The sequence below is a fragment of the Saccopteryx leptura genome, chromosome 1, assembly GCF_036850995.1.
Source record: "Saccopteryx leptura isolate mSacLep1 chromosome 1, mSacLep1_pri_phased_curated, whole genome shotgun sequence".
In the NCBI taxonomy this organism is placed as follows: Eukaryota; Metazoa; Chordata; class Mammalia; order Chiroptera; family Emballonuridae; genus Saccopteryx; species Saccopteryx leptura.
The window spans coordinates 316,578,187-316,603,819 of NC_089503.1; the positions used below are offsets into that span (position 1 = coordinate 316,578,187).

The 25,633-nt window shown below is 54.0% G+C and overlaps 1 protein-coding gene across 2 annotated transcripts in view; it reads left to right on the forward strand.

The window, feature by feature from the left end:
* The first annotated feature begins 425 nt into the window (after positions 1-425).
* The window catches only part of FBLN1 (fibulin 1), an 80,585-nt gene continuing 55,377 nt past the window's right edge, over positions 426-25,633 (forward strand). The window contains exons 1-4 of one of the 2 annotated variants that reach the window (XM_066358658.1): positions 426-864; positions 16,896-17,001; positions 19,897-20,029; positions 22,189-22,360. In XM_066358658.1, the coding sequence (XP_066214755.1) occupies positions 783-864; positions 16,896-17,001; positions 19,897-20,029; positions 22,189-22,360 (493 nt within the window). In that variant the 5' untranslated portion in view covers positions 426-782. The remainder of the gene's footprint in view (positions 865-16,895; positions 17,002-19,896; positions 20,030-22,188; positions 22,361-25,633) is intronic. The other variant, XM_066358659.1, reaches the window with a different exon arrangement.

Consider the following 25,633-nt stretch of genomic DNA (forward strand, 5'->3'; position numbering starts at 1 on the left):
CTGCAGTCCCAGCTGGAAAGGCTGCTTCCTCTCCTGCAAATCCAATCCCTTCTCCTTCATTGTCCCGGGTTCATTATGGTCCACCTATGTGGGGATGCTGATTGAGTCTCTCTTTCTCACCTGATTGACAGTCCCAGCCTGGGATACACCTGGGGTCAGCCACGGACCTCCAGACCCATCCCGTGCTCCCCACGCTCAGGGAGGCTGAGGGCGGGAAATGGGCAGTGTGCGGGCTTTGCGCGCGGGCCAAGTCCTGCAGGGAGCCCTTCGTGAACACCACCGGGATTCCCTCCCCCGAAAAGGCGACTCCGACCTCGGGGACCCCGCCTTTTCTGCGGTGTCGGACGGAGCTAACCTTTGATACCGAGCCGGCACTCGGGCCGGAGGGTGGGAGGGGGATCGGGTTTCACTGGCGCGCACGGTGGAGAGGGTTGCCTCCTGCCCGAATGCATCCCCCTCTCTGGCCCCACGAGGGAGAAGTTTGGGGTCCTCGCTCCCACCCCCAGCCGTGTGTCTGCGCGCCCCTCGGGTCCAGGTACCGGGAGGAAGGACCCCAGACGTCCAAGGAGCCGGCCTGGGAGGGCGGGGAACCAGGCGCCCGCGGCCCCGCCTCCGTCGCGCCCTCCCCACGCCCTCCTCCGGGGCGGGATAATTGAACGGCGCCGCGGGGCCCAGTGTTGGCTGCGGAGGCTCTGCAGGAGCGTGGAACCCGCGCTGTCCCCGCGCCGCGCACCAAACGAGGAACCACGTCTTTGTCCGCTCCACCGCCCACTGCTGGCCCCATGGAGCACGCCGCACCCTCGCGCCTCGCACCGCTGAGGCTGCTGCCGCTGCTCGCCGCCTTCTCGCTGCTGGCAGCTCCAGGTAGGCGATGAGGGAGCGGGTAGGAGGAGGGAGGGGCGCCCCAGGTTCGAAGGCCCCACTTTAGCGTACCTCGCGACCAACCAGCCCCGCGCTCCTGGGAAGTTCTGGAGCTGCCTGTGACTCTGAGCAGGTGAGCGGTCAGCGCTGGGCCCCACTGCCGCCCTGGCCCTGGCCACGTTCCTTGCCCCACACCCTTCACCTAGCTCCAGTCTTAATCACCCCGCTGGTTTGAGGGGCTTGTTTTAAAGACGGACCCCCATCAAACACCTCCCCCTACAGGCCAACTCACATCCGTGATGCTCATCTGAGTAGTGCTCACCCACCGCCAGGGCCAAGGTGCAGGGTGTGAGGTGTGAGGTGGGGGGGAGGGGGAGGGGGAGGCAGGCCTAGTTGCCTGCCTAGCCCCCTGGGTGCCAAGCTCTTTGCACCAGGAATGCCTGTGGCATATCTTTATGCACTGTGCCAACCTCCACCCTAGGTAAGGGCTGTTGTACACAGTTTGCTGGTGAGAAAACAGACTGGGAGATGGGAAAGAGTAATTTGTGCTGCAGACAAAGCCTGTCATTGGGCAGGAGGTAGAGCTGAAGAAGACAGAAAGGAGGGGAGCAATCTGAGGTGTCAGGGTGATAGCTGGGGGGGGGGGCGCTGCTTGCCCTCTGGGGACATAGGCCCAGAGACAGATAGGGGTTCTGCCAGGCTACAGACTCAGCTGGGCTGGGGACAGGCCACTTCCAAACTCACCCCAAGTCAAAGGGGATGGAGTCTCTACCAGCTGATCTGTGGCCAAGAACTCCCCCCCCCCTCCCAAGGACTGACACCCAAGGAATGAGGAGCACCTAGCTGCACCCTTTAATCCTCAAGGCCTACCTCCTGGGTGGTGACCACAAGGCCCTTCCAATCAGAACCATGACCTCTGACCTCTCTGCTAATCCTCAGCTTATCAGTTATTATCTAGGCCTGCCTTCCTGGAGGCTTTGTCCCTCCTGGAGGCAGGCCCAGACAGTTGCCCCCACCACCTTCAGGAGTCCAGAGTCTCTCTCTCTGGGTTAGCTGAGTTACTTTAACTCTCTGGTGACCACCCTCCAACATGGTCAAAAGGTCACTTGACTACCCTTGGAATCCTGGATTCTTTATCTCTGAGTTAGCTGAGATTCTTTTAACTCTCAGGTGCCCACCCTCATCCTTGGTTGAAAGGTCACTTGTCCCAGCTATACTGGCCTGGGGATTCAAGGAGAGGCTGGGCGGGGATGGGGGGGAGGTCTCTGCAGAAGCTTCCTGGCTCACTTGCTGCAGCAGACCTTCTGGCTGTTCTGGGCACCAGCTCCACCCTGAGCATGTCCTGCAGGATACTTTTGTGGGATAGATGGCACAGGGAGGTGCAGGGCTCAGTGTTGACAGCAAGAGCCACTCCGGGCTCCCAGGGCTCATGGGAGGCTTCTTGGAGGAGATGATGTTTGCACAGGCACTGGTCAGGTGGGCAGGGGAGGAAGGGCATGCAGGTGACCACTGTCTGGAGTGAAAGCCCAGAGGGAGTCTCGGATGGGATCCACACAAAACTCATGCTGAAAATGGAAGGGGTCCCAGAGAGTCCCTGTATTTTACAGATGAGGACGCTGAGGACCAGGGACAAAGCATGGTTGGTCTCTCTTGAGCCTGAGCTCCCAGATCTCCCATCGCTGTTCTTTCCTGCCTGCTGTTGCCCCACAGCCTGGCAATATCCAGCCCGTGGGGAACTCCCAGGGCGAGTCAGGCTGGAGTGGCATGGTGGCCCTGACTCCTGGTTTACAAGCACCGTCTTCACAGAGAAGCTCCTAACTTGAAGTGTATAAGAGAAACCTCTCAATTGCACACTTTGATGAGAACACTTGGATTATCCTGTAGCGTTTGTTTCTTTTGGGGAGGTTTCTCTTCTGAGCTTAAAAGGTTTGGTATGGTTAGGCCCTAGCCGGTTGGCTCAGTGGTAGAGCGTCAGCCTGGCGTGCAGAAGTCCCGGGTTCGATTCCCGGCCAGGGCACACAGGAGAAGCGCCCATCTGCTTCTCCACCCCTCCCCCTCTCCTTCCTCTCTGTCTCTCTCTTCCCCTCCCGCAGCCAAGGCTCCATTGGAGCAAAAGATGGCCCAGGCGCTGGGGATGGCTCCTTGGCCTCTGCCCCAGGCGCTAGAGTGGCTCTGGTCGCAGCAGAGCGGTGACCCGGATGGACAGAGCATCGCCCCCTGGTGGGCGTGCCGGGTGGATCCCGGTCGGGCGCATGCGGGAGTCTGTCTGACTGCCTCCCCATTTCCAGCTTCAGAAAAATACAAAAAAAAGAAAAGAAAAGAAAAAAAAAGGTTTGGTATGGTTTGGGGACAGGGAGTTAGAGCACTGCCTAGTTCCAGGTTCCTTTCTGTGTCAGCAAGCTCAGAAGCTATAAGGCTCCCTGAAGTCCTGTAAGGGGGCAGGTGACACTGGACCTCTCCTCCCTTCCCCAGATCAACTTAAAAGCAATCAGTGATGGAAAAAGCCAGCAAGTGGTGAGCCTTTTTGATAATCTGCTGAAACTCATTTGATGGCCACAAAAGTCTCATGCCTCAGGACAGAGCTGAGCCACTGATCAGTCGTGTTGGGATTTATACCGAGAGCCCCCAGGGAGTGGAGAGGAGGAGGGGGGGTGTTTTCTCCAAGACTTTCTTGGCCTTTGGCTCCCACAGATTACAGAGAAAGTCGCTGGGACAGAGAACAAAGGAGAGAGGACTTGGCTTGCGAACATGTGGGCCGCTCCACTGCTGGTCCTGGAAGCTTCCCAGGAGGGTGGCGGGGGGACAGATGGGCTATGGGGGGCTATGGGGGCACCGAATGCATGAGGATGAGACTTGGTGGGGACCTCAAGGAGAGCAGACTCAGCATTGCTTCTGTGAGCCCACAGCTCTGAGTCATGGCCCCCTCCTGGCACTGCCCGAGGTACCCCAAACTCGGACCTGCATTTGCCACCTGTACTGGACTGTGGTAGGTGGCGGCGGGGGGCGGGGGCATGGATCACTCATCTTTGGGTCCTAGCAGGTACCACAAGTGTTTGTGAGGCTGAAAACAAGTCTGCCTATCACCCCTCAGAAAAAGCCCACAGGATGGTCCAGTGGTTTTCTCATTGGTAGTATGGATATAGAGGAAACCAAGTACTTAGGGTGCCGTGAATACTGAGGGAGAGAACATAGGGCTGCATTATCAGTCTGTTACTTGTGTTCTTCCCTTTCCTGGGGTCAGAGAGTAGCCTTTTCCCCAAGATTGCTCTGAACGTTCTAATACTGAATTTCCCCAGCCATAAAAAGAGGCCCAACAGGGCCACTGAGCTGGCAGCTGTCAAATGCCAAAGCCGTATTGGTAAAGGTCGTGCAAAGTGGCCTCAGCTGGCCTCCTTAGGCATTTTGTCACTTAATATCTGCTGAGGACCGGCTCTGTGCCACATACCCTTCTGGGCCTTGGGGATACAGCAGGGAAGGAGACAGACCTTCCGCCTGTGGGGATCATCCCCTGGGAGATCCAGAAAAGGTGAACAATTACAAACTGACATTAACTGGCAGAGAGTCAAGGAAGACTTCCTGGAGGAAGCAGCATGCCAACTGGAGTGTGAAAACAAGAAGGTGTTGGCTAGGTTTGTGGGTAGAGCTGGGAGGAGGGTGTTCCAGGCAGAGGGAATAGGCAAAGGCCCAGAGGCGAGAGAGAACATGAGACTTCCAGGAAGCTTACTGGAGTTCTGCCCCCTCCTTGAGATTCGGGAGGACTGCAGTGCCTAGGATGGCCCGGGCAGTCCCACTTCCTTTCCAGGTAGAGTTCTAAGCAATGGGTGCAGTGCAGCTTTACAGATAAAGTTTTATGAAAACAATTCTAATGGGGCACACATTATTTTGCCAGTATGTTTTACACCAGCGGTCCCCAACCTTTTTTGGGCCACGGACCAGTTTAATGTCAGAAAATATTTTCACAGACCAGCCTTTAGGGTGGGATGGATAAATGTATCACATAACCGAGACAAGCGTCAAGAGTGAGTCTTAGACGGATGTAACAGAGGGAATCTGGTCATTTTTTAAAAATAAAACATTGTTCAGACTTAAATATAAATAAAATGGAAATAGTGTAAGTTATTTATTCTTTCTCTGGGGACTGGTACCTGTCTGCGGCCTGGGGGTTGGGGACCACTGTTTTACACAATAAAAGATTTTCCTTTTGCAGAACAGTGAATTATAACAATTTCACTAATAAATGCTTGTGAAGGCTCTGTATGGTTCCTTGCAATGCTCTCAAATGTGGCTTCATAAAATGGGGGGAGGGTACCCATTATGTCTATTTTCCTAAGATCAGAGACCCTGGAGGGGAGTTCAGAGAAGGGAGGGTTGACCTGGAGGCTAAGCCATCTGTCCCAAGTCATCCAGCTGCAGCAGGCACGGGGACCAGGACTGGGCTCCTCTGGCCAGCTCTCTTTCCACTGGCCTGCCCCCGTTAACCTTGACTGGGCCTCACCAGAGGCGGGGCCTGCAGGAGCCAGGTGCCTGTCACCCAGCTGCCCACAGGTTGTCAGGATGCTCCTACACTCGAAGGGGGTTAGGAGACTGGTCCCAATTCTCAAAGTGACTTGCTCAACTCCCACACCCTCTCTGCTTCTCTTTCCTTAAATGTGGAATGAAAACATGGTTTGCCCTAGGAAATAATGGTAACTGAAACATCTTAAACTTGGTCACTAATTTAATCCTCTCAACAATGCTGTGATGTAGAAACTATTATTTCTATCTTACTGGTATGTAAACCAAGGCCCAGAGCAGTTAAGGAACTTGCCTGGGACAACATGGGTAGTACATAGGGGACCAGGACACGGGATTCCACGCTCCTAACCCTTTGGCTGGACAGCACTTTATCCCACAAATGAGGGTGTCCTTTGGAAGATGAGGCAATTCCACACATGGGGGAGGCCCCAGACGCTGGGCCTTTAAGAGGCTTGCAACTGGCTTAACAGGAGGTGACCCCCAAGGTGATAGCACCTGTCTTGTTGAGCTCAGCAGATGGGCCTGTCCTGTGCTGACGAGAGGGCTGCCTGCTGGGTGTTCAGCCTGGGGTCTGGCTCAGTCCTGCCTCTCTCTTGGGTGTGGCCTGAGTCAGGCCCTCCTAGCTGCCATCTGGGTGGAATACAGGAGCCACCCCCTTCCCCGAACCAGAGGTCACCAGTTCGAGATGACTGGCTCTGGCCACAGGATGCTGGAAGAGGTCTGGAGCTGTCCATGGGGTAAAGAGAGTCACCTCTTTCTGGCATCTCTCTAAAGGAAAGTGCTCTTGGCTGTCCTGGGTCCCAGACACAGCATGGCAGGCTCAGCATCTGAAGAGGATAGCCCTGTGACTTGTTTAGGTTTTACTCCTGCTTAATATGTTGGGATGCATCCCCAACCTGGCCAAGTGACCCTGCCAGAGGGCTGGTGCTGCTATGGCCAGTGTCTGGATTTGGGAGACTTCCTGGAGTACCAAATGGGCTAGGGCATCAGTCACTCCTTCCTGAGCACCAGGGGCCCAGAGCCTCCTTTTTCCTAAGAGAAGAATTTGTGGTATGTGCTGTTATCTGGACTGCCAGCTCCAGGCCACTCAGAGGGGCTGCCACATTGACAGGGGCTGGGTCGCCTAGGAACCCAGTCCTGGTTAGTGGCAAAGAACCAAAGACCCAGGCTTAGGGTCCCATGGGGCCCAGGTTTTATGACCAACACCGGAGGAGGATTTGGAAAGGAATGATTTATCTATCAGGGCAGGTGTGCTGTAGGGGAGAAGTGGAGGGTGCCAGAGGGGGTGGTCAAGGTGGGAGGAGCCAGCACAGTTGGGCAGGGCCTTCAAAAGTAGGGTGCAGATGATGGGTTTTATTCTAAGTGCACTGGGAAGCCACTGATGATCTTAAGCAGGGGAGTGACGTTATCTGACTTACATCTCTGGAAGTCACTCTAGGCTGCTGCATGGTGGTTGGATTCCAGGGAGATGAAATTGAAGGTAGAATAAGTCAGAGAGAGGCTCCTGCAGGGTTCTGGGCTACAGGTGCCCTGGACAGGGTGGTAGCCAGGGGCCCTGTAACAAGTGCACAGATCTAGGGCCTTTGGGAGGGAGTGTGAACAGAACTGGCCAAGGGATCAGGTGTAGAGGGTGCAGGAGAAGTAATTCAGGCTAACCCCATTATTTTGACCATAAGTACTGGGGGGGATAGTGATCACTAATTTCTAAGTGAGGAGGGCTGGATAGGGTGGGACACCATAGCATCCTGTTAGACATCTAGGTAGAACCTGGGCTAGGGGTGAGCTCAGGCTGCAGACATAAGTGTGGGAGTCCAGGCCCATGGAGAGGCTGCATGAGGCCACCCGGGGAGGCAGCCAGAGAGGGAACCAGGGCACGGAGCCCTGTGGGGCAGGCAATTTGAGAGGGGAGATGCCACCAGATAGCTCACATCTTCAGGTGTTCCCAGTGCCCTGGGTGGAAGCTGGGACGTTGCCGGGACCGGTTTTTAGATGGACGCTATGAGAGTATCTTATGCAGGGTGGTCCAGTATCTTTCTTGACTACGCTTTCTTCTGACTATTCCTGCTGGAGTAAAACATCCTGTGAGTTTGGCTACCTACATTCACTTCTTGTTTTGACCTAAGACTTCTCTCCACATTCCACTCTTCACGGCTCTTGTCATCCTCCCCATCGTGCAGGTGAGAAGACCTGGACACAGAGAGGTTTAGGAGCTGCTAGCTGGCAGCATCAGAATTCGAACCCCCGGGCAGCTTGGCTCTTGTGTGGTATTCTTTTCTTTTTTTTTCTTTTTTTTTTTTTTGTGTGTGTGTGTGTGTGTGTGTATTTTTCTGAAGCTGGAAACGGGGAGAGACAGTCAGACAGACTCCCACATGCGCCCGACTGGGATCCACCCGGCACGCCCACCAGGGGTGATGCTCTGCCCACCAGGGGGCGACGCTCTGCCATGACCAGAGCCACTCTAGCGCCTGGGGCAGAGGCCAAGGAGCCATCCCCAGCGCCCAGGCCATCCTTGCTCCAATGGAGCCCTGGCTGCGGGAGGGGAAGAGAGAGACAGAGAGGAAGGAGGGGGCGGGGGTGGAGAGGCAAATGGGCACCTCTCCCATGTGCCCTGGCCGGGAATCGAACCCGGGTCCCCCGCACGCCAGGCCAACGCTCCGCCGCTGAGCCAACCGGCCAGGGCCTCTTGTGTGGTATTCTTAAGAAGGACACTGGACCACTTCACATGTCTTTCCTACAGAAACGTCTCAATTTTTCAAAGTCCCACTTCAGGGGAAGCCACTGTTTCCTCTGGCGTTTTTTAGGGGGTTCTAATGCCACCTCTCAGTTTGCTCTGTGGCTTTGGGCAGTTTGCTCTCCCTGCTCCCATTTCATAAGAGTTGCCAGGATTGTGTGAGGTCATTTGTGCATTCCTTCCTTCACAGACATTTGTCCAGTGCCTGCTCAGAACAGGCATGGGGCAGCGTGCAGAAGGAGACAGAGCCTGTCCCAGCCCTGCTAGTACTGGGTGCACACACAGTGGATTATTTGTGCTGTGAATGTGCTGGGATATGCGGGGTGCAGAGACTGGACAAGAAAGGAAACATCTGCCCCTCTGTGTGTGTGTGTGTGTGTGTGTGTGCGCGCGTGTGCTTGCGTGTGCGCATGCAAGCATGTGTGTGTTAAGGGGGCTGTTAGGGAGGACTTCCCAGAGGAAGGGACCTTTGAGCTGGAGTGGGTGTGAATGAGCTAGCCTGAGGAGGGGGTGGAACCAGGACCATGCAGCCCCTGGGATTCCAGCTTCCAAAAGCCAGGTGCAGGGGACACGTGACAGGTGTGAGTACAGGGCCAGAGAGGCAAGAGGAAACACAGAGAAGGTGGCTGCTGCTGGTGGGGTGCTGTGGAGATGTCAGGAGTGGTGTGTGTGTGTGTGTGTGTGTATGTGTGGACAGTCCACATGTCTGCTGGCCTTGGTCACAGGAGGTCACCACTTGGGCCAGAGCTGCCTGGAGAGAGCAATGTGGAAGATGCTTCTTTCTCCCTCCCTTCCCAGAGATGGGCCTTCTCTGCTTCTCTCTTGCTACCTCCTTCTAGCCAGTTCTCTGTTCAAGACCCCTGCCTCTCTGTGACAGGTGCTGGCACGTGGGGGTATGCGGGTACCACCACCTCTGGTGCTTGGGCACATCCTGCCTCCTCCTGGGGAGATCAGGTGGCCTTAATGGGGGAGATGGGTCTGTCCTCATGCTAGGCCTGCAAGGGATACAGAGCCACAGAGACACACCCAGTGACCATTGCTGGCTATTACTTCTCAGTGACTCATGAGCTATTCAGGTGTTGCCCAAAGCCCCTGTGATGCTTACAGCTAGTAGGCTGACATCCTGGAAGCTCCCGCTTGAGCAGTGGCTCAGAGCCCCTCCGACTGCAAGCCAGTTGGAACCTACAGTCTTGGAGAGAACATGTGTCCATGTCTTTACCACTCACCAGGGCTGTGAGCTCCTTAAACCTTGAGCATCAGAACACATAACCTGCTCTTGGTGTCTGTCTAAATCACCATGACTCATAGTCTGCACCATAATATTGATGAAGGCTTCATTCACCTGGACAAAATTAAATTTTGTTTTAGCTTCTGTCTCAGGTGGCAGATGGTGCCTGACACCTATGAACCAGGCTGACTCTAGCTACCTGCTCACTGATGACGTTGGGCAGGCCTATCTCTTTCCTGAAGAGGAGTGACATGGCAGGTTGTCAGCCATCTGATTTTATGTCAACCTGGGGTCATGTGTGATTTGACAAAATGGAATATTCTCCCCTCTCGAGTGCTGTAACTCATGCCTTGATTTCATTTTGGAGATTCTGGTCTTTTTGCTGTGGTCAGGTTCAAGCTGAAGCTCTTAGCTCCTGAGTTGCCGCATTGATCTTCCCAGCCCTGTGATAGGACAAAGGAGGCACTGAGGTCTGGGAAGAGGGGCAGCTGGTCTGGTTCCAGGCTGGGCAGTTTTTTGGTTTGTTTTTTTGTGTGTGTGACAGAGACAGAGAGACAGAGAGAGGGATAGATAGGGACAGACATACAGGAAGGGAGAGAGATGAGAAGCATCAATTCTTCGTTGTGGCACCTTAGTTGTTCATTGACTGCTTTCTTATATGTACCATGACTGGGGGGCTACAGCAGACCGAGTGATCCCTTGCTCAAGCCAGATGAGCCTGCGCTCAACGGGCTGGGCAGTTTTAACTCACAGTGTTGACTTCCTTTGCGATGTTTGAGTCAAAGCTAACAAGATTTTGCAAGAGAGTTGGTTTGTCTGTTTATATTTGGCATTACACTTTATGGATCTAGTGCACAGTCAGATGACAGAACCAGAGACTGAAAGTGTTCAGTTGAAGCTGCTTCCCTGAAAACAGGGAATTGATCTGAGAGAGAAGGTTCCAGACCCGCTCAAGACCCCACTTTTTCATAAGAGCACTGACAGCCCAGCAACAGGCGTTGAGTGACCAGTGAACACCCGGTGGGTGGAGATGGCCAGCCAGCATGAGGTCACCTGAAGTAATTTCACAGATATTGGCATCGCTCCCAGGGGTCAGGGGATGGCCTCGTTTGCCCAGGTTGCTCACGCCCACTCAAACAGAGTGAATATCAGGGACAAAGTGGGTACAACTGCAGGGACACCAACTAGAGAGGGCTCCCTGTCCTGACACTCTTTCCCTGGGCCACCACACCTCCCTTCTGACTTTATGTGATTTTCATCACCAGAGTAAAACTTGTTTATGACAAAGGGGACAAGAAAGCAAGCAAAAGCCATTTTTCTATGTTCCTTTTGAATTGGGACATGTCTTGGAGGAGACATGTACAGGGTGGGACCCACACTGTCTCTTTCTTGTCAAAGAGCCCAGACCTGTGTCATCTAAAGGGAGTGCTTGGAGAGAGGCAGGCGGCTCCGTTTGTTTGGGAACACATGTTACTAGCAGATCTTTTTTTGGACGGGACCCACCGTCTTTTAAAGACCAACCAGCCGCCAACGGTACCTTGGTTGCCACCTTACGTGGTGACACCAGAGAGCTCTGCCGGGCATTCCCCTCTCTACCAAACCCTTCCTGTCCCGCAGCTGAGTTTTCCTCTCATGGGTGGGGACCCACTATCTTTAAGGCCTAGAAAGGGACAAGTCTGCAGTTTCAGACTCACACTCCCAGCATGTCTCTGGCTCTTGCTGACATTCTAACCAACCCTGCATTTTGTGGGACTCCAGCCAAGGACTGTCCCTCAGGGTCACTCCATCAACCCCCTGACTGCGGAGGAGGCCCTTTTGCAAGCAGCCTTTGCATTTCAAGGATAGTCTTGGGACCAGGCCTCTGGTCGAAGGCCTTTGTCCAGTCTGTCCTGTTTTTCTTTTTTCTTTTTTTTTCTTCTGAAGCTGGAAACAGGGAGAGACAGTCAGACAGACTCCCACATGCGCCTGACCGGGATCCACCCGGCACGCCCACCAGGGGGCGATGCTCTGCCCCTCCGGGGCGTCGCTCTGCCGCAACCAGAGCCACTCTAGCGCCTGGGGCAGAGGCCAAGGAGCCATCCCCAGCACCTGGGCCATCCTTGCTCCAATGGAGCCTTGGCTGCGGGAGGGGAAGAGAGAGACAGAGAGGAAGGAGGGGGGGGTGGAGAAGCAAATGGGCGCTTCTCCTGTGTGCCCTGGCCGGGAATCGAACCCGGGTCCCCCGCACGCCAGGCCGACGCTCTACCGCTGAGCCAACCGGCCAGGGCCTCCAGTCTGTCCTGTTTAATCCTATGGAGCCTCATTGTTTGCTCTGGGCACAGGAAGATGCTTTGGCAACACAGAAAGGAGAAGAATGCCACCCTGGCCCTGAAGGAGTTTTTGTTTTGTTTTGTTTTTCATTTTTCTGAAGCCGGAAACAGGGAGAGACAGTCAGACAGACTCCCGCATGCGCCCGACCGGGATCCACCCGGCACGCCCACCAGGGGCGATGCTCTGCCCACCAGGGGGCGATGCTCTGCCCATCCTGGGTGTCGCCATGTTGCGACCAGAGCCACTCTAGCGCCTGAGGCAGAGGCCACAGAGCCATCCCCAGCGCTCGGGCCATCTTTGCTCCAATGGAGCCTTGGCTGCGGGAGGGGAAGAGAGAGACAGAGAGGAAAGCGCGGCGGAGGGGTGGAGAAGCAAATGGGCGCTTCTCCTGTGTGCCCTGGCCGGGAATCGAACCCGGGTCCTCCGCACGCCAGGCCGACGCTCCACCGCTGAGCCAACCGGCCAGGGCAGGAGTTTTTAATTTAGGGGAAGGCAGACTAAAACAGCTGTGGAGACTGTCAGAACCAAACCCAAGGCCTGGCTTTGCCTCTCACTAGTTCCTCTGGCTGTGTGACCTCCAGTTAGTCACTTAACCTCTCTGACCTGGAGTTTTCTTATCTGCAAAATGGGAAATGAGCTGTCCTCACTGGGTTCTTGTGAGTGCGAGTGTGGTACCCACCACACAGTGAACTCTCAGTGACAGTGAAGTGTCAGAGCAATCAATTGCGGTGATGGCAGGGACACCCCAATAGAACTGGGTCATGTCTGGAGGTGACAGGGCTGGACAGAGAAGGACAAAGTCTAGAGGGACCAGAGCCCAGGCAGGAGGGTGTCTGAGGCTTTGAGTGACAGCCGAGCTCTGTGCAGAGCTGACCAGGCACTGATTTGGGGTGGGCAAGGCATTGTCCTGTTGGGGACAGGGGCACCTTCATGTTGATGTCCACATCACTCTTCAGTGACTTACCTGCCTTCGGCTTCTTCTGTTCTTAATTACGTTTTGAATTTATTATAACAGTCCCTGATGTCAGTTCGGTGGTGGGTCACTTGAGACACGCAGCTTGGAAGAGAATGGTGACTGGAGATGGGGGAGGAACACAGTAGGACCCTGAGGCGCAGGCAGCTTCAGGAATTTGCCCAGGGTGGTGAGCTGCTCAGCAGGGTCAGGGGTTCAGACCCAGGTCTACCTGACCACTGAAACTGTCCTACATTCTGCACTGCCATGTCCCCAAGCACTCTGGAGGGGCGTGATGACAACACAGGCCAGCACTCACCCTCAGCTCCCCTCTGACTTGAAACTGCAGCTGTCAGCCTTTCCCCAGGTTAATACCTCAGCCTTGACCAGGAGCCCACAAGCCCTTGCCAGTTAGCCACAGGTCCTAGTCCTGGCGCTGCACCAATCACTGGTCATCCACTCCGGTTGTAGCATCGGCGGGGCTGGGGAGCAGGGACGCCCCTCGAATAGCAGTCTGCTGTGTGTATCAAGGGCTGAGAAGGTTCTCCCTTCGATTCAGCTCCTCGTTTTTGGCAGCACTGGCCTTAGGAAATCACGGTGACTTTAACAATAAGGATTCATGAATAAAGATGTTCAGTTAGAGCTATTTGTCCCCAGTGTGAACAACTTGAGAGGACATAGGTCCCGGGAGAGGGGACATGGGTTGGAAATGATGCCACTTCTGCCTGACTGTGTGACCCCACGTGCCTGGCCCCGTGGCATAAACATGAACTTGAGGGGTCGAGGGGCTGAGAGATGGTGGATGTGTGTGGCCTTCCCTGCAGGCCCATCATGTGCTGAGCTGTTTATTATGACACGGGCGTGGTGCCCTGCCCACATCTGCTCCCACACTTCTGCCCTGTCATTGTCCAGCCTGGCTGTGGCCAGTGGGCTCTCCATGGTCTCTCTGTGGTCAAGGCCTTTCAGGAACCTTCTGGCAGACGGGGTGCCTCATGCTCAAGGAGGATGGTGCCGCCCCCGAGCAGCTGGCCGGGTAGAGTCCCCCTCCCCCCCCAGTCCCCTGGAAGGCGCTGCTCTTGCTCTGCTTGGGTTCTAGCTCTGTGGCCACTTGCATTCCAGGGGCATTTTAGCATTTAGCATTTTACTGTCCTGCTGAGAATAAGGTTCAAAGTGCTCCAGGCTCCCAGGCAAAATAATTTCCACATGTCTCTGCAGCTCAGGGCACAAAGTCCTCGCCCCGCTGAGCTGACCACATGTGTCTGAGCCTCTCTGGTGCTTGCATTTCTCAGGGTCCGAGGGAGGCTTCGGGGCTGCTGCTCATTCCTCAGGGGTTCTGTACCCCAAGACAGGGCTGTAGCAACGGCAAGAGAGTGCCCTTTGTCCCTTAAGCACATAATCAAGCTACCGTGGATGAACACATGGTGTGCTCAGGATGTTTTAAGCTTTATCCACTTTCTCAGCAACTGTAAAGTTATTTCGAGCCCCACTTCACTGCCGAGAAGGCTGTGGCTCAGAGAGGTGGACTAGCCTGCCAGGGTTGCAGAGCAAGAAGGGTGCTAGAGCTAGGATTGGAGCCCAAGTCTGTCTGACTCCAAAGCTTACTACTCAACTCTGTGACTGCTGCGTGCCAGCCAGCTTTGTGCCCAAGTAGAAAAGACAGGACAGGCCAGCTCTTAAGATGTTTGTGGTTGGAAAGGCAAGGCAGATGGAAGGTTGGAAGGTAGTGTGCTGTGCCCCATGCATAGGGGTGCTGTGGAAGCAGAGGGCCAACCATGCTGGGCTGGTGGCAGGCAGACTGCCGGAGGGCTGGTCCTAGATGCAGGGAGAGCCAGGGCTGGAGCGAGGCTGGGAGGAGCCACGAGGGGTGAACCCACAGGCAAGAGAGCTGAGTGGGCCCTGAGTTGGGGTTAAGGGGAAGACGGGGTTGGCTCGGTAGGGGAGATGGCCTCAGTGTCAGTCTGGGTCCCAGTCATCCCGGGATGAACCACAGCCACGTTTGGTCTGTGACAGGTAAGGTCCTATGTTCTGTAAATGCTCCTCTTTTAATGATTTGGAGCAAGAGTGAAGGAAGGGGGGCGATGGAGGTCTCTGTGAGTGCTGGCTCTCATCATGCTCTCCTGCTTTGGTGCTGGGAGGCCCAGGATGCCAGACAATTTTAACTGAACCTTAGCCCAGGGTGACTATCCCACATTCACCAAATGGCATCATCCGGAAATATGGAGAGGGGACAGCTGAGGTAGGGTCTGGCCAAGTGGCCAGGGACCAGAGGACAGGCAGGCTTTGCAAGGTTGACTGCCATCCTCAGCCAAACCACCTCAGATCTCCTCCGCCAGCCTGGGGGACCTCACGAGAGTGAGGATGGGGCAGGGTCCATCTTCTACCGTGGAAAGCAGCTCTGAGTTCCCTAGATGCCCTGGGAAGGGAAGCCTGAAGCTGTTTTGACGGGATTTAGAGGATTTGGTTTGGGAGGAGGTGTGTCTCCTCTTGGCCATGTGAAGTGGCCAGCCTGGCTTATTCCTCACCCAGGCACTGACCACCTGGGGTCTCTGTGGGAAGTGGTGGTTTCTCCTCCTGCCCACAGAATGTGGGCCAGACTCAGCTTGCACAGGAACACTCGCATGGCAAGTGGTCAATGCCTGCGTTCTAGGAAGTCTCAGCCTCATGCTGAGCCCAAGAGGGAACCTCCTTCTGCAGGCATCCCCAAACTACGGCCCACGGGTCGCATGTGGCCCCCTGAGGCCATTTACCCGGCCCCCCCGCCGCACTTCCAGAAGGGCCACCTCTTTCATTGGTGGTCAGTGAGAGGAGCACTGTATGTGGCGGCCCTCCAACGGTCTGAGGGACAGTGAACTGGCCCCTTGTGTAAACAGTTTGGGGACCCCTGTCTAGGGCCACCCAGGGGCCCAGCCTTGGAAGGAAAAGCTCAGAGCACCCATGGCCATCAGTGCCAGGAAACACTGCCAGACCTGGTGGGATTTTCCCTGTGGAGTGCTGGACAGCTGTCAGTGGGAGGATATGGTGTTTCTCAAAGCCCAATTTAGAAATTTCCTGCCTCAAGGTACCCTCCTGCCCTGACTGCAGAGGCTGTCAGTGCTAATACTGCCGGCCACCCGCTGCTACCTGCTGCTCCTTCCTGGGGGCACGGGGGGAGGGGTCCTCTTCTCCCTGTGAGCTGAGGGGCCCGGTGGGGCAGCATCCTGAGGTGGGCCCAGAGCCAGGCTGGGCACTGAAGAGCCTGGGTTCCCATCTCTGCCACGTCATTATCCAGCCATGAGGGTGTGAGTGGGCCAGCTGCTTGACCTTCGGGAGCTTACTGTCCCCCCTTTTCTGTAAGCAAAGACACGAGTCTTGTGGCAAAGCAAGAGCAAAAACCATCACCTGCCTCAGTTTCCTCATCTGTTTGATGAGCGGCTGCACAGGCTGAGTGAGGGAGCAGGAAGCAGACCTCAGAAGCCTGTCTAGAAATGTCGGCTCTTTCCCTCCTGTGGAATCTGCATGCAGCATGGGAGGACCCCTTTCCCTTTTCTCCTCCACACTTGGCTTATGCTGCACCCCCTCCCAGGCGTGCATCTACCCCCACCAGGCCAGGTTCCCATTCAAGAGAAACTATACTAGGTTGTCCCACTTTTTGGCACCAGCCCTGCTAAGAACGTCCAGGCCTCCCCCATTCTGCACAGTTCATTGTTAGTGGCACAAGCCATCCTTGACCCTGAAGGAGTTGGGCCGGTCGTGTCCTGGATACCCCGACCGCATGTCTGGACAGCTCAGTCATGCATCTGTCAGCAGCACCTGTCTTTCTTGCCCTCTGGACCATGAAGCCAGGGTTCTCTTCTGGGCAGAGTCCCTGTTTGAGTGTCTAGCATGTGCCTGGAACAGGACTCAGCTGGGTGAGCATGGATCCCAAGTGCTGAGCATGGACCCCGGGTACTGAGCTGCAGCCCCGTCAGAACTGGATTTGGGAAATAAGAGCTGAGGTTTCAGGTCTTTCTAGGAGAGAGCAGGGTGTGTGCTTCTGGCCCAGGGCCCAGTGAGTTTTCAGGACAAGTTGTCGAGTGACTAAAAAAATGGGCATGCATGGCCCTTTCAGACCATCCTGATGCTCAAGTGGAGATCTAAGGGAGGGGGCCTCCAGATGGTGCGGCGGGAGGGAAGCCCTTGGTCCCCCAAGGGACACGGCATGTCAGAGGTGACCTCGTGTAGGGTGAGTGGGGCATCGTTCATCACCAGCCACCCTATTCTCATGTGGGGTGAGTGGGGCATCGTTCATCACCAGCCACCCTATTCTCTTTCCTCCACAGTAGGTGCAGACGTCCTCATGGAGATTTGCTGTGCAGATGGACATCAAATGGCCACTCAGCACAGGGACTGCTCGCTGCCCTATGCCTCGGACTCAAAGGAGTGCAGGTGTGTTTGCCAGGGGCCGTCGTGGTACCGGGATGGTTTTCCTTTAGAGAGAAGTGAGGAGGAAGGGTCAGTGTGTTTCCAGAACCCCCGGGCTGTGAGAGGTGCAGTGGGCAGGCGACCCCAGCCTCCCCACAGTCCCTGAATGGGACTTGGCTCGCCTTCCTGTGCTGCCCTGTGACTGGCAGGGCACCGTTCCCTTTGCAGGACTGCATACACAAAGGCCAGGGTGTGCAGCCCTTCTGCTGCAGCTCGACAGTATGACCAAGCCACTTCCTTCCTCACAGAAAGGAAGTCATTTTAGGGGGTTGGGGGTGATGGGATTACACAAGCACATCAAGTGCTTTCCAATTAAAAGTATGAATGGACCACCTACCTTCAGACCCTGAAACCAGAGCAAAGTGCCCTGGACAGTGCCCACCTTATGCAGTGGCCAACATCTAGATCAGCTATGTTTGTTCTTTCCCCCACAATTGATTCCAGCTTCTTCAGAGTTTTGGGAGCAGATAAGTTTAAACTAAATGACACAGATAAGAAATATTGATTGTCACCATAAAAGTAATTATAAAAATAATAGCAAGCCATTAGGAAGCATCTGCTCTGTGCTGAGCATGTGGTATTCGTTATCTCATTTAACCCTGTTATTAACCCATTTTGCAGACAGGGAAACTGAGCTTTCCAGTACCCACAGCTGGTTATTGCTGGTCTTGGGGTTTGACTCCAGATTGGCTTGCCCAGGGAGCAGGTGTCGGGGAGACAAGGACATGCAACTGTTCCATCAGTTGACATTGTTCATTTCTCTGCCTTGGATCTGAGTCCAAGTGGCGTTGCTGCTGGGTGCTGAGGGCAGTGAGTGGAGTGCTGCTCAGGACAGAACGTGCAGGAATGGCTCGCCCGCCTCGTTCTGGGGTCCTCATCTGTGCTGGCATGGAGCGTTGCGTGCTGCCTGCCAGAGGAGACAGAGGATGTAAACCTCAATTTTGTATATTCTTGAAAAGTCAAAAGCCTTATAGACCAAACAAAGGAACCGCACGGTCATATGCAGGTCCAAATTGATTGGGACCCAGGGTTGGGACAGCCGGAGCGTCTGATTGAATGTTTGCTGGATGCTGGCTCCCACGTGTGGCCCAGTGCTGGAAAGGTCACAGGGGCTGCTGGAAGTTCTGGAGCCAAGCTGGGAGCTCAGCCTGAGGTGGTCTGTTTGCTGACCCTGCTGACAGCGGCAGCCTGGCCTCCGAGCCCTCCCAGGCTAGGTTTCTAGCTGTGAAACCTGAGCCAGCTCCGAGCCTCAGTTTTCCCAAGTATAAAAGGAGGACTGTGATACCTTCCTTTCAGGGCTGTGATGCTGATCAGAGGTGAGGGAAGACACCAGCACCACAAAGCCCAGCTCGGGTTCCTTCCAGCCCCACGGGACAGAGCTTAGTAACTGCTGCCCAGAAGCCCCCTGGGTGCGGAAGGCTGTTCTTCCCACCACGCCGTTCCTGTTCCCGTCCCTGAAGCCTCTGTACTGGCCCAGCACACAGTAGGGCGACAGCCAAATTTTGTTTCAGTTGTAGTAACATACATATAACAAATTTTAACATCTTAACAATTTGCAAGTGTGCAATTCCATACCTTCCCATTGTGCAACCATCACCACTATCATCCCCAGAACTCTCTCATCCTCCCAAACTGAAACTCCATACCCATTAAACAACTCCCATTCCCCACCCGGCCCCCGACCCCTGGCCCCCACCATCCTGCTCTCTGTCTGAATTTCTTCTCCAAAGCTCCTCATATAAGTGAATCACATACTCTCTGTCCTTTTGTTACTGGCTTCTTTTACTGAGCACAGTGTCCTCAAGGATCATCCATGTTGTAGCAGGTGTCAGAGTTTCCTTTTTAAGGCTTAGCAAATATTCCACTGTGTGTATAGACCACATTTTGCTTGTGGGCTGCTGTGAATGCAGGTGTACCAATATCTGTCTGAGTCACTGTTTTCAATTCTTTAAGGTATACACCCAGAAGTGGAGTTGCTGGGGTGTATGTTTTAATTTTTTTGAGGACCTGCCATGCTGTTTCCCACAGCGGCTGCACCATTTTGTATTTGCACCAAGGACACAAGGGCCCTCGCCAGCACTTGTTTTTTATTCAGCCAGTATTTTTGAATGGATGGATGGATGGATGGATCGATCAATCGATGGATGGATGGATGGATGCAAATCCACCCAACACAGGAGCAAATAAGCTCATTCCAGAGCTTGAGGGCAGTTCTGGAAACATATGGGAAGTGGGGTGCAGAGCCCCACAGGGTGGAGGCGGGGGGAAGGGCGGGTGGGGAGCTGCTGCCCAGGGGCAGAGGTGGCCTGGCTGGCAACACAGGAAGGCTGGGTGGAACCCACCCTTTCTGGACAGGTGTAGCTTGAGTGTCTTCTTCTGTCCTTCCTGGGTTATTCAGGGTCAGGTGGCAGCCACACCTGTGACTTACGCACACCACCTGCTCCCCTGCCCGCCAGTAGGGCCATCGTCCCTCACTCCATTGCCTTGGGCAAGCTACTCCACCTCTCTGGAGCTATTTCCTCTGAAATATGAAAAATGGGGATGAATGTTGGGATGAATTCAACTTGGTTAAGGATGACAGGGTCTGGCCTAGGGTCAGCAATCAGCTGCTTTTATGTTTCAAACAAGTAGGAACATTTGGTGGGTGAGGCTCAGAGCACAGAGAGGTGAGTTGGGGTTCAGGTAGCACGACTGGGTCTCCTGCCTCCGCCCCAGACACTACCACACATTTAGTCATTCTAAACATTTATTGAGCCCCTTCTGAATGCCAGGCGTCATTTCTGCATGTTTGTGGGTGGGAGGGGTGTTTGGGAGCCCCCGCCTACAGAGCCTTGGCTCTAGCTCCACCCCCGCTCGCAGGATGGTCCAGGAGCAATGCTGCCACAACCAGCTGGAGGAGCTCCACTGTGCCACCGGCATCAACCTGGCCAATGAGCAGGACAGCTGCACCACGCCCCAGGGCAATGCCAGCCTCGAGGCCATGTTTGTAAAGGTGAGCCCCTCCCATCCCAGCTGTGTCCATGCCCATCAGTAGGAAGCCCAGGTACTCTCCCCACCTTCCCAGCTCCAGTTCGCCTTTCCTTTTGAGCAGCAGGCGGTGCCCAGCCCAGGAGGGAGGAAGGCCCATTTGAGTCCCCCTGCCTCCTCCAGCTTAATCAGAAAACCTTGAACAACACCGATGGCCCACTTCAACACTGGGGAAGCGGGGATGGGGTGACCCAGCCTTGCCCTGAGCGTCTCAAGTCCCAGGGTTTCAAGCAGGAAGGTAGAGGTCGGAGCAGGGTCACCTGGGCTCAGGGTCTTCAGAGCCTTCTTCTCAGTTCAAGGGAGGCACCCCCACCCCCCTCAGGAGGCCCTTAGGCTTCTCTGCATTCCATGGCCAGTCAGAGCCCAGAGCTCAGAACAGGCCCCCATGAAGGCCTCCAATAACATGACCTTCATAACTACCCTAGAAGAGAAAAAGGAGGTTCAGAGAGGCCCACATTTCAACGTGGCCTCCGAGGACCAAGGGGGGTGGGGATGTCTGGTAAGGCAGAGTGGAAGTGGGGTCCATCAGGTCCAGAAAGAGCCATACACCGAACGTGAGCTGTGAATCTGTGACACAAACCATCTGGGACTCATACACCGAACGTGAGCTGTGAATCTGTGACACAAACCATCTGGGACTCTGGGTCCGGGTCAGATCACTCAGGTCCTCCACTGGGGTGGAGCGTCTGCCTCTCTGCAGGGATGTACAGGGTTCCAAGGAGCATTCCCAGGTCTGAAAACTGCAAATAAACTGATGTGATATCCAGGCTGTCACTCCCTTCCCTCCTACAGAGGGTAGAAAACGGCTGGCCGGAGGAGCTCAAGTGTGGAAAGTTAGCCTGGTCAGCTGGGTTTCTTTTGGAGGTGCCCAGTGACGACAGTGAATTCCCTGGAAAAGACATTTCCTATTCCCAGTTAGGGAGGTGATGGAGTCATTTCAAGGAGCCAGAATTGGAACTAAAATCTGGATCCCAAGAGGGGCTGCGTGGGTTCTTCTCTGGGCGTTCTCTCTCCGCACAGATTTGGATGGGGAGACTTCCCATGGAGAATTGAGGGTCCAGTGCTCCTCTGCCAGCCTTTATGCACTTTCATGGGAGGAGGCTTTTGGCATGAGGGAGTCGGGTGGGGTGAGGGTGGGGGCAGTCTGGTCAGTGGGGGCCTAGGAGCCAGGACCTTGGATGTTCAGTGACCGCCTCCCTGGGCGGGGCTGGGGCTCTGCAGACACTGTCTGCCTGGCAGAGAGCTCTGCCCATGTCACCAGACTTGAGAGAAAGAGAGATGCAGAGAAGCATGGAACATTCTAACAGGAGTGGGAACAGGTCGCTCTGGCAGATGGAGTGATTTGTGTTTCCGGGAAGGGTGAGTCATGTTGCACAAGGTGGGAGAGGTGGCCAAGGCACCTCCTTTCTGGCAGCAGGGGTTGTGGAATGAGCTGGATGGGAGCCCCATCATCTCCGCAGAAACCGAAGCCCAGTTGCACCTCCCGGCTCCCGCTGTGGGCCTTTTGGAAAGTTTGGGCTCTTAAGATAATAATAGAGACTGAAAGGGCTTTTCATATGTCAGGGTGAATGTTGTCCCCAGTATTCAGGTGTGACTTTTGGGAAGGCTGGTGTCCAAGTGACAGGTAGCAACCCTGTCCCTTGCCTGATGTCCTGTCTTGAGGTTCCTGTGCTTTTCATATGCACGATTTGGTTCCTGCCGCCTGATTCGCCCTAATGTGGGAGGAAGAGCTAGGTGCATATTCATTCTCCAGGCACAGTAGAGAAACCTTAGACTACACATGTGGAATGGAACCCCACGGGGCTCCTGTGTGACCCTGAAAGGGCCCCTCTTACAGCTCCCTCTTCCTGGAGGTGTGGAACTGAGCGGAGGAGGGGTGTTGAGGGGGCCAGGGAACACGCGCTGGGTGCAACTCCTTTTAAGGCTCCTTTCAAAACCAGGACCTGTGAGATTTGGGGGCTCAGCTTACATTGCTATTTACTACCCCCATTTAAAAAAGTAGTTAAGTAAGGCATGTGTCATTGTTGTCCAGGGAGAGTGGACATGGTGGGGGCAGAAAGGCCCATGGGCCACGCTGGGTTGTTGTCTGACTTCTCCATCTGGGGTCCCCACCTTTGTCTGCAGAGGTGCTGCCACTGCTGCCTGCTGGGGAGGGCGGCCCAGGCCCAGGGCCAGAGCTGCGAGTACAACCTCATGGTCGGCTACCAGTGTGGGCTGGTCTTCCGGGCCTGCTGTGTCAAGGGCCAGGAGACCACAGACTTTGCCCCTGCGGACAATGGGGACCTCCAGGAAACAGGTAATTCTTCTCCTGCCTTCCTTCTTGGGCAGTGCATTAGTCAGGGTTTTCCAGAGAAATGGAACCTACAGGGTGTGTGTGTGTGTGTGTGTTAAGGAACTGGCTCACATGATTGTGGTCACTGGTAGTCCCAACTGCAGGGTGGGCCAGCAGGCCAGAGACTCAGTTGAAAGCTGATATTACAGCTCAAGTATGAAGGCTATTTGCTATCACAGTTCCTTCTGACTTGGGCAAGGTCAGTCTTCCTCTTACATTTATTACCTGATTAGACAAGGCCCACTCACATTACAAAGGGCAATCTGCTGTGCTTATTTGAATGTTAATTTCATCTGAAAAATATGATTATAACAAAACCCAGACAAGTATTTGATCAAATATCTGGGTACACTGGCTCAACTGAGTAGATCCATAAAATTAACCATTTTAGGCAGGGTTGGAACACACATCTACCATTGCATTAACTGGGTGCAGGCAGATTCTAGTTGTCAGAGGAAGTTTCATGTTTGTCACCTCATCTGAGACCTGCTGTCCTAGAGTGAGACTGGGAGCTTGGGATCTGGGTTCTAACAAATCAGGTTCATGTCCCAGTCCTAAGCAAATTGTATTTTTGGCAAACTGATTTACCCAGGCCTCAGCTTTCTCATCTGTGAAATGGGGATAATTGCAGTCCTACTTTATAAGGTCACTGGGAGTGTTAAATGGGAGAATTTGTACAAAGTGGCACAGTGCCTGGCTCGATAAACATTTACTGACGCAGTTCTTCCCTGTCCCTCCAACAGTCCTGGGTAGTGTGGGTGGCTGGCCTTGCTCTTGTTTCACGGGTGAGGATCTGATGCTCAAGGTCACGTGGTCGACACACAGAGGCGAGAGAATGCCTGCCTGCCTTCTGTCCCCTGGCTGGTGCCTTCTCTCTCCGTCTGGAGCTGACGATGTGCAGACAAGAGGCGGAGGTGCCACTTGCTAACAGCAGGCTGTGCTCTCTCAAACAGTAGACACTTATTCAACACAGGGTCAAGTGACCCCAAGAGCAGCTTCGAGAGGAACTCCCTGCTGTAGTGTCTACCGATTCTGTCTCTCCACCATCCATTTGTCTGAAGCCAGATAAATCCCGCAGCCTTCAGGCACGGTACAGTTACAGGGTTCAGAAAACTTCTCGGTTGTCTAATAACCGCTTCCCCTTGTGCAGTGATTTCCTGTGAGTGGAAATGACCCTGGAAAGCATCAGGAGTCTGCTCTGCTCCTGGCTTGCTGCATGACGCTGGGCCCCTTCTCACTCCTTTTCACTCTGAGTCGCACCCCCCCAACCCCCATTAAAAATAGATTAGGGGCAGGAAGGCTTAGGAAGGAAGAGCTCACAGACCCTGACAAATGTCCCCCAGTCAGGTCATTCATTGCTGTATCTTTTTGGCCCCCGGTGGCTTCAGGCTTTGGGGTCAAATGGACCAGTCTTTTGTTCTTTGTTTTTGATTTCTCATTTCCAGAGCTCCACAGATGCCTGGGGCTGCTCTCTGACATCTCAATCGTAAAGAGGGATTGGAACCACATTCTGAGTCCCTCCTGGACTTTTGAAATCAGAGATGACATTTTTACTTTAAACAAACCCAAGCTCTTCATGCTGGTGGAGAATTCCTCCTGCGTCTCCGGGGAGGACTTTTGTTGATTTATGTCCTGGTTCAAGAATGATCCTGGGCTTTTCTGCTGCTCCAGATGTCTTATTTCTCCCTGTCTTTCATCAGCTTCAGTCCCTGCCCCAGGCTTCCTCAGAGTCCCTGTGGGGACTTCCCCTGCCCCCCCCCCCCCCCACTCATCACAGCCTGCCTTCCTCCCTTCACTGATGTTTATTGCTGGCCTATTGTGTGCTGCTGTGAGGCCACACAGAGGGGTCACATACCCATGCTGCCCTGTGACAAAAGCAGTACAGAATTGAGAATAAGCTTTTGGAAACTTCTATAAGCATTTGATAGAGTTAATTTGTCTGATCAATTAAAGAATCAGGCCTCGTAGGTCAGTTTTCTTAACTTCCTTTTTCTAGTCATTTGTTTTTATTGTATGTTATCAAGGTGTTGGTCTAAGACTGGGAAAAGAACCCTGTTCCTTTACCGTGGGTCGTTTGGAAGAACCACACTGGGGCATATCCTGGTTATTCCCATTCTATAGATTAGGAGACCAAGGCTGGGGAAGTGCAGGTTTGCGATTTATTTTCTGGCAGAGATAGCAGTCTTGCAGTCTTTCCACTGCGGGCTTGCTGGCTCCCACTAAATGCCTCGGAAATCTTGATGACCTTATCATCTGTCTGATAAACAGTTCCTCACAAGTCCTACTGGACTTGTCAAAAGAGCCCTTTGAGACTTGTTTGAAGGTTCTAGCAGGGGAGCGCAGCTACTCGTATGCCCTTGACCGAAGAACGGTCCTCTCCTCTAGCGGGGAAGGTCGTCCTCTTCGACTGAGTGCACAGCTTCGGGAGGGACACACATGGAGCGGTGAGGGAGGAAGGGGACACCCGCCTAGTCAGCCAGATCAGCCGAATCAACCCTGGCGATCAATGGGGTGACAGATGTCGCAGCCAGATTGCCCTCACATCCAAAAGAGCCCTTTGGAGGATGGGGTCTGGACACCCTGGCCTGTGCCTGGCACATGGGCGGGACTTGGTCTTTGTTGGGATTAAAGGCATCAAGTGAACAAAATGTCCCTAAATTAATACCCTGAGTGAAGGTGCCTTAGCTTTCTAACCTAGAAGAAATGATTACACCTTATAGGTATTTTGCTTGGTTCTTCCACATGTGAAAAGTTCTTTGAATTATGTAGAGATCCTTAGTACGTTGTAATAGCCCCTGAGAAAGAATGCCTTGTGCATAGTTAGAATGTGTAAGTTCTGTTACATTGAATTTTATAGCAGAATTACATGTTTCTTCTTAACGGTGGTTACTGTTCCGGTGTGCATGTATGTATGCTCACATATGCTCACTGTGGGCGTTTAGAAGATATAGAAAGGTAGAAGGAAGAGGAAACCCACTGTGGAGATAGATAGATACTGTTTCTGTGGAGGCCACATTTCCTTGCAGTCTTTTTTCTATGTCTCTTTTGATCTACACTTTGCCACCCAGCATAGTTGTTAATTGCTACTGAATCATGAATGATTTTCGATTACTGTCATTTTGTCTGATGGAAGGGTCCTCAACATCAGATGACTTGATTTTCAAGTACTTGAGAGTCTTCCACCCTTACCTATGTCCACCCAAGTTACAAGGACTAAGCTGTTTCTCTTACACCAGA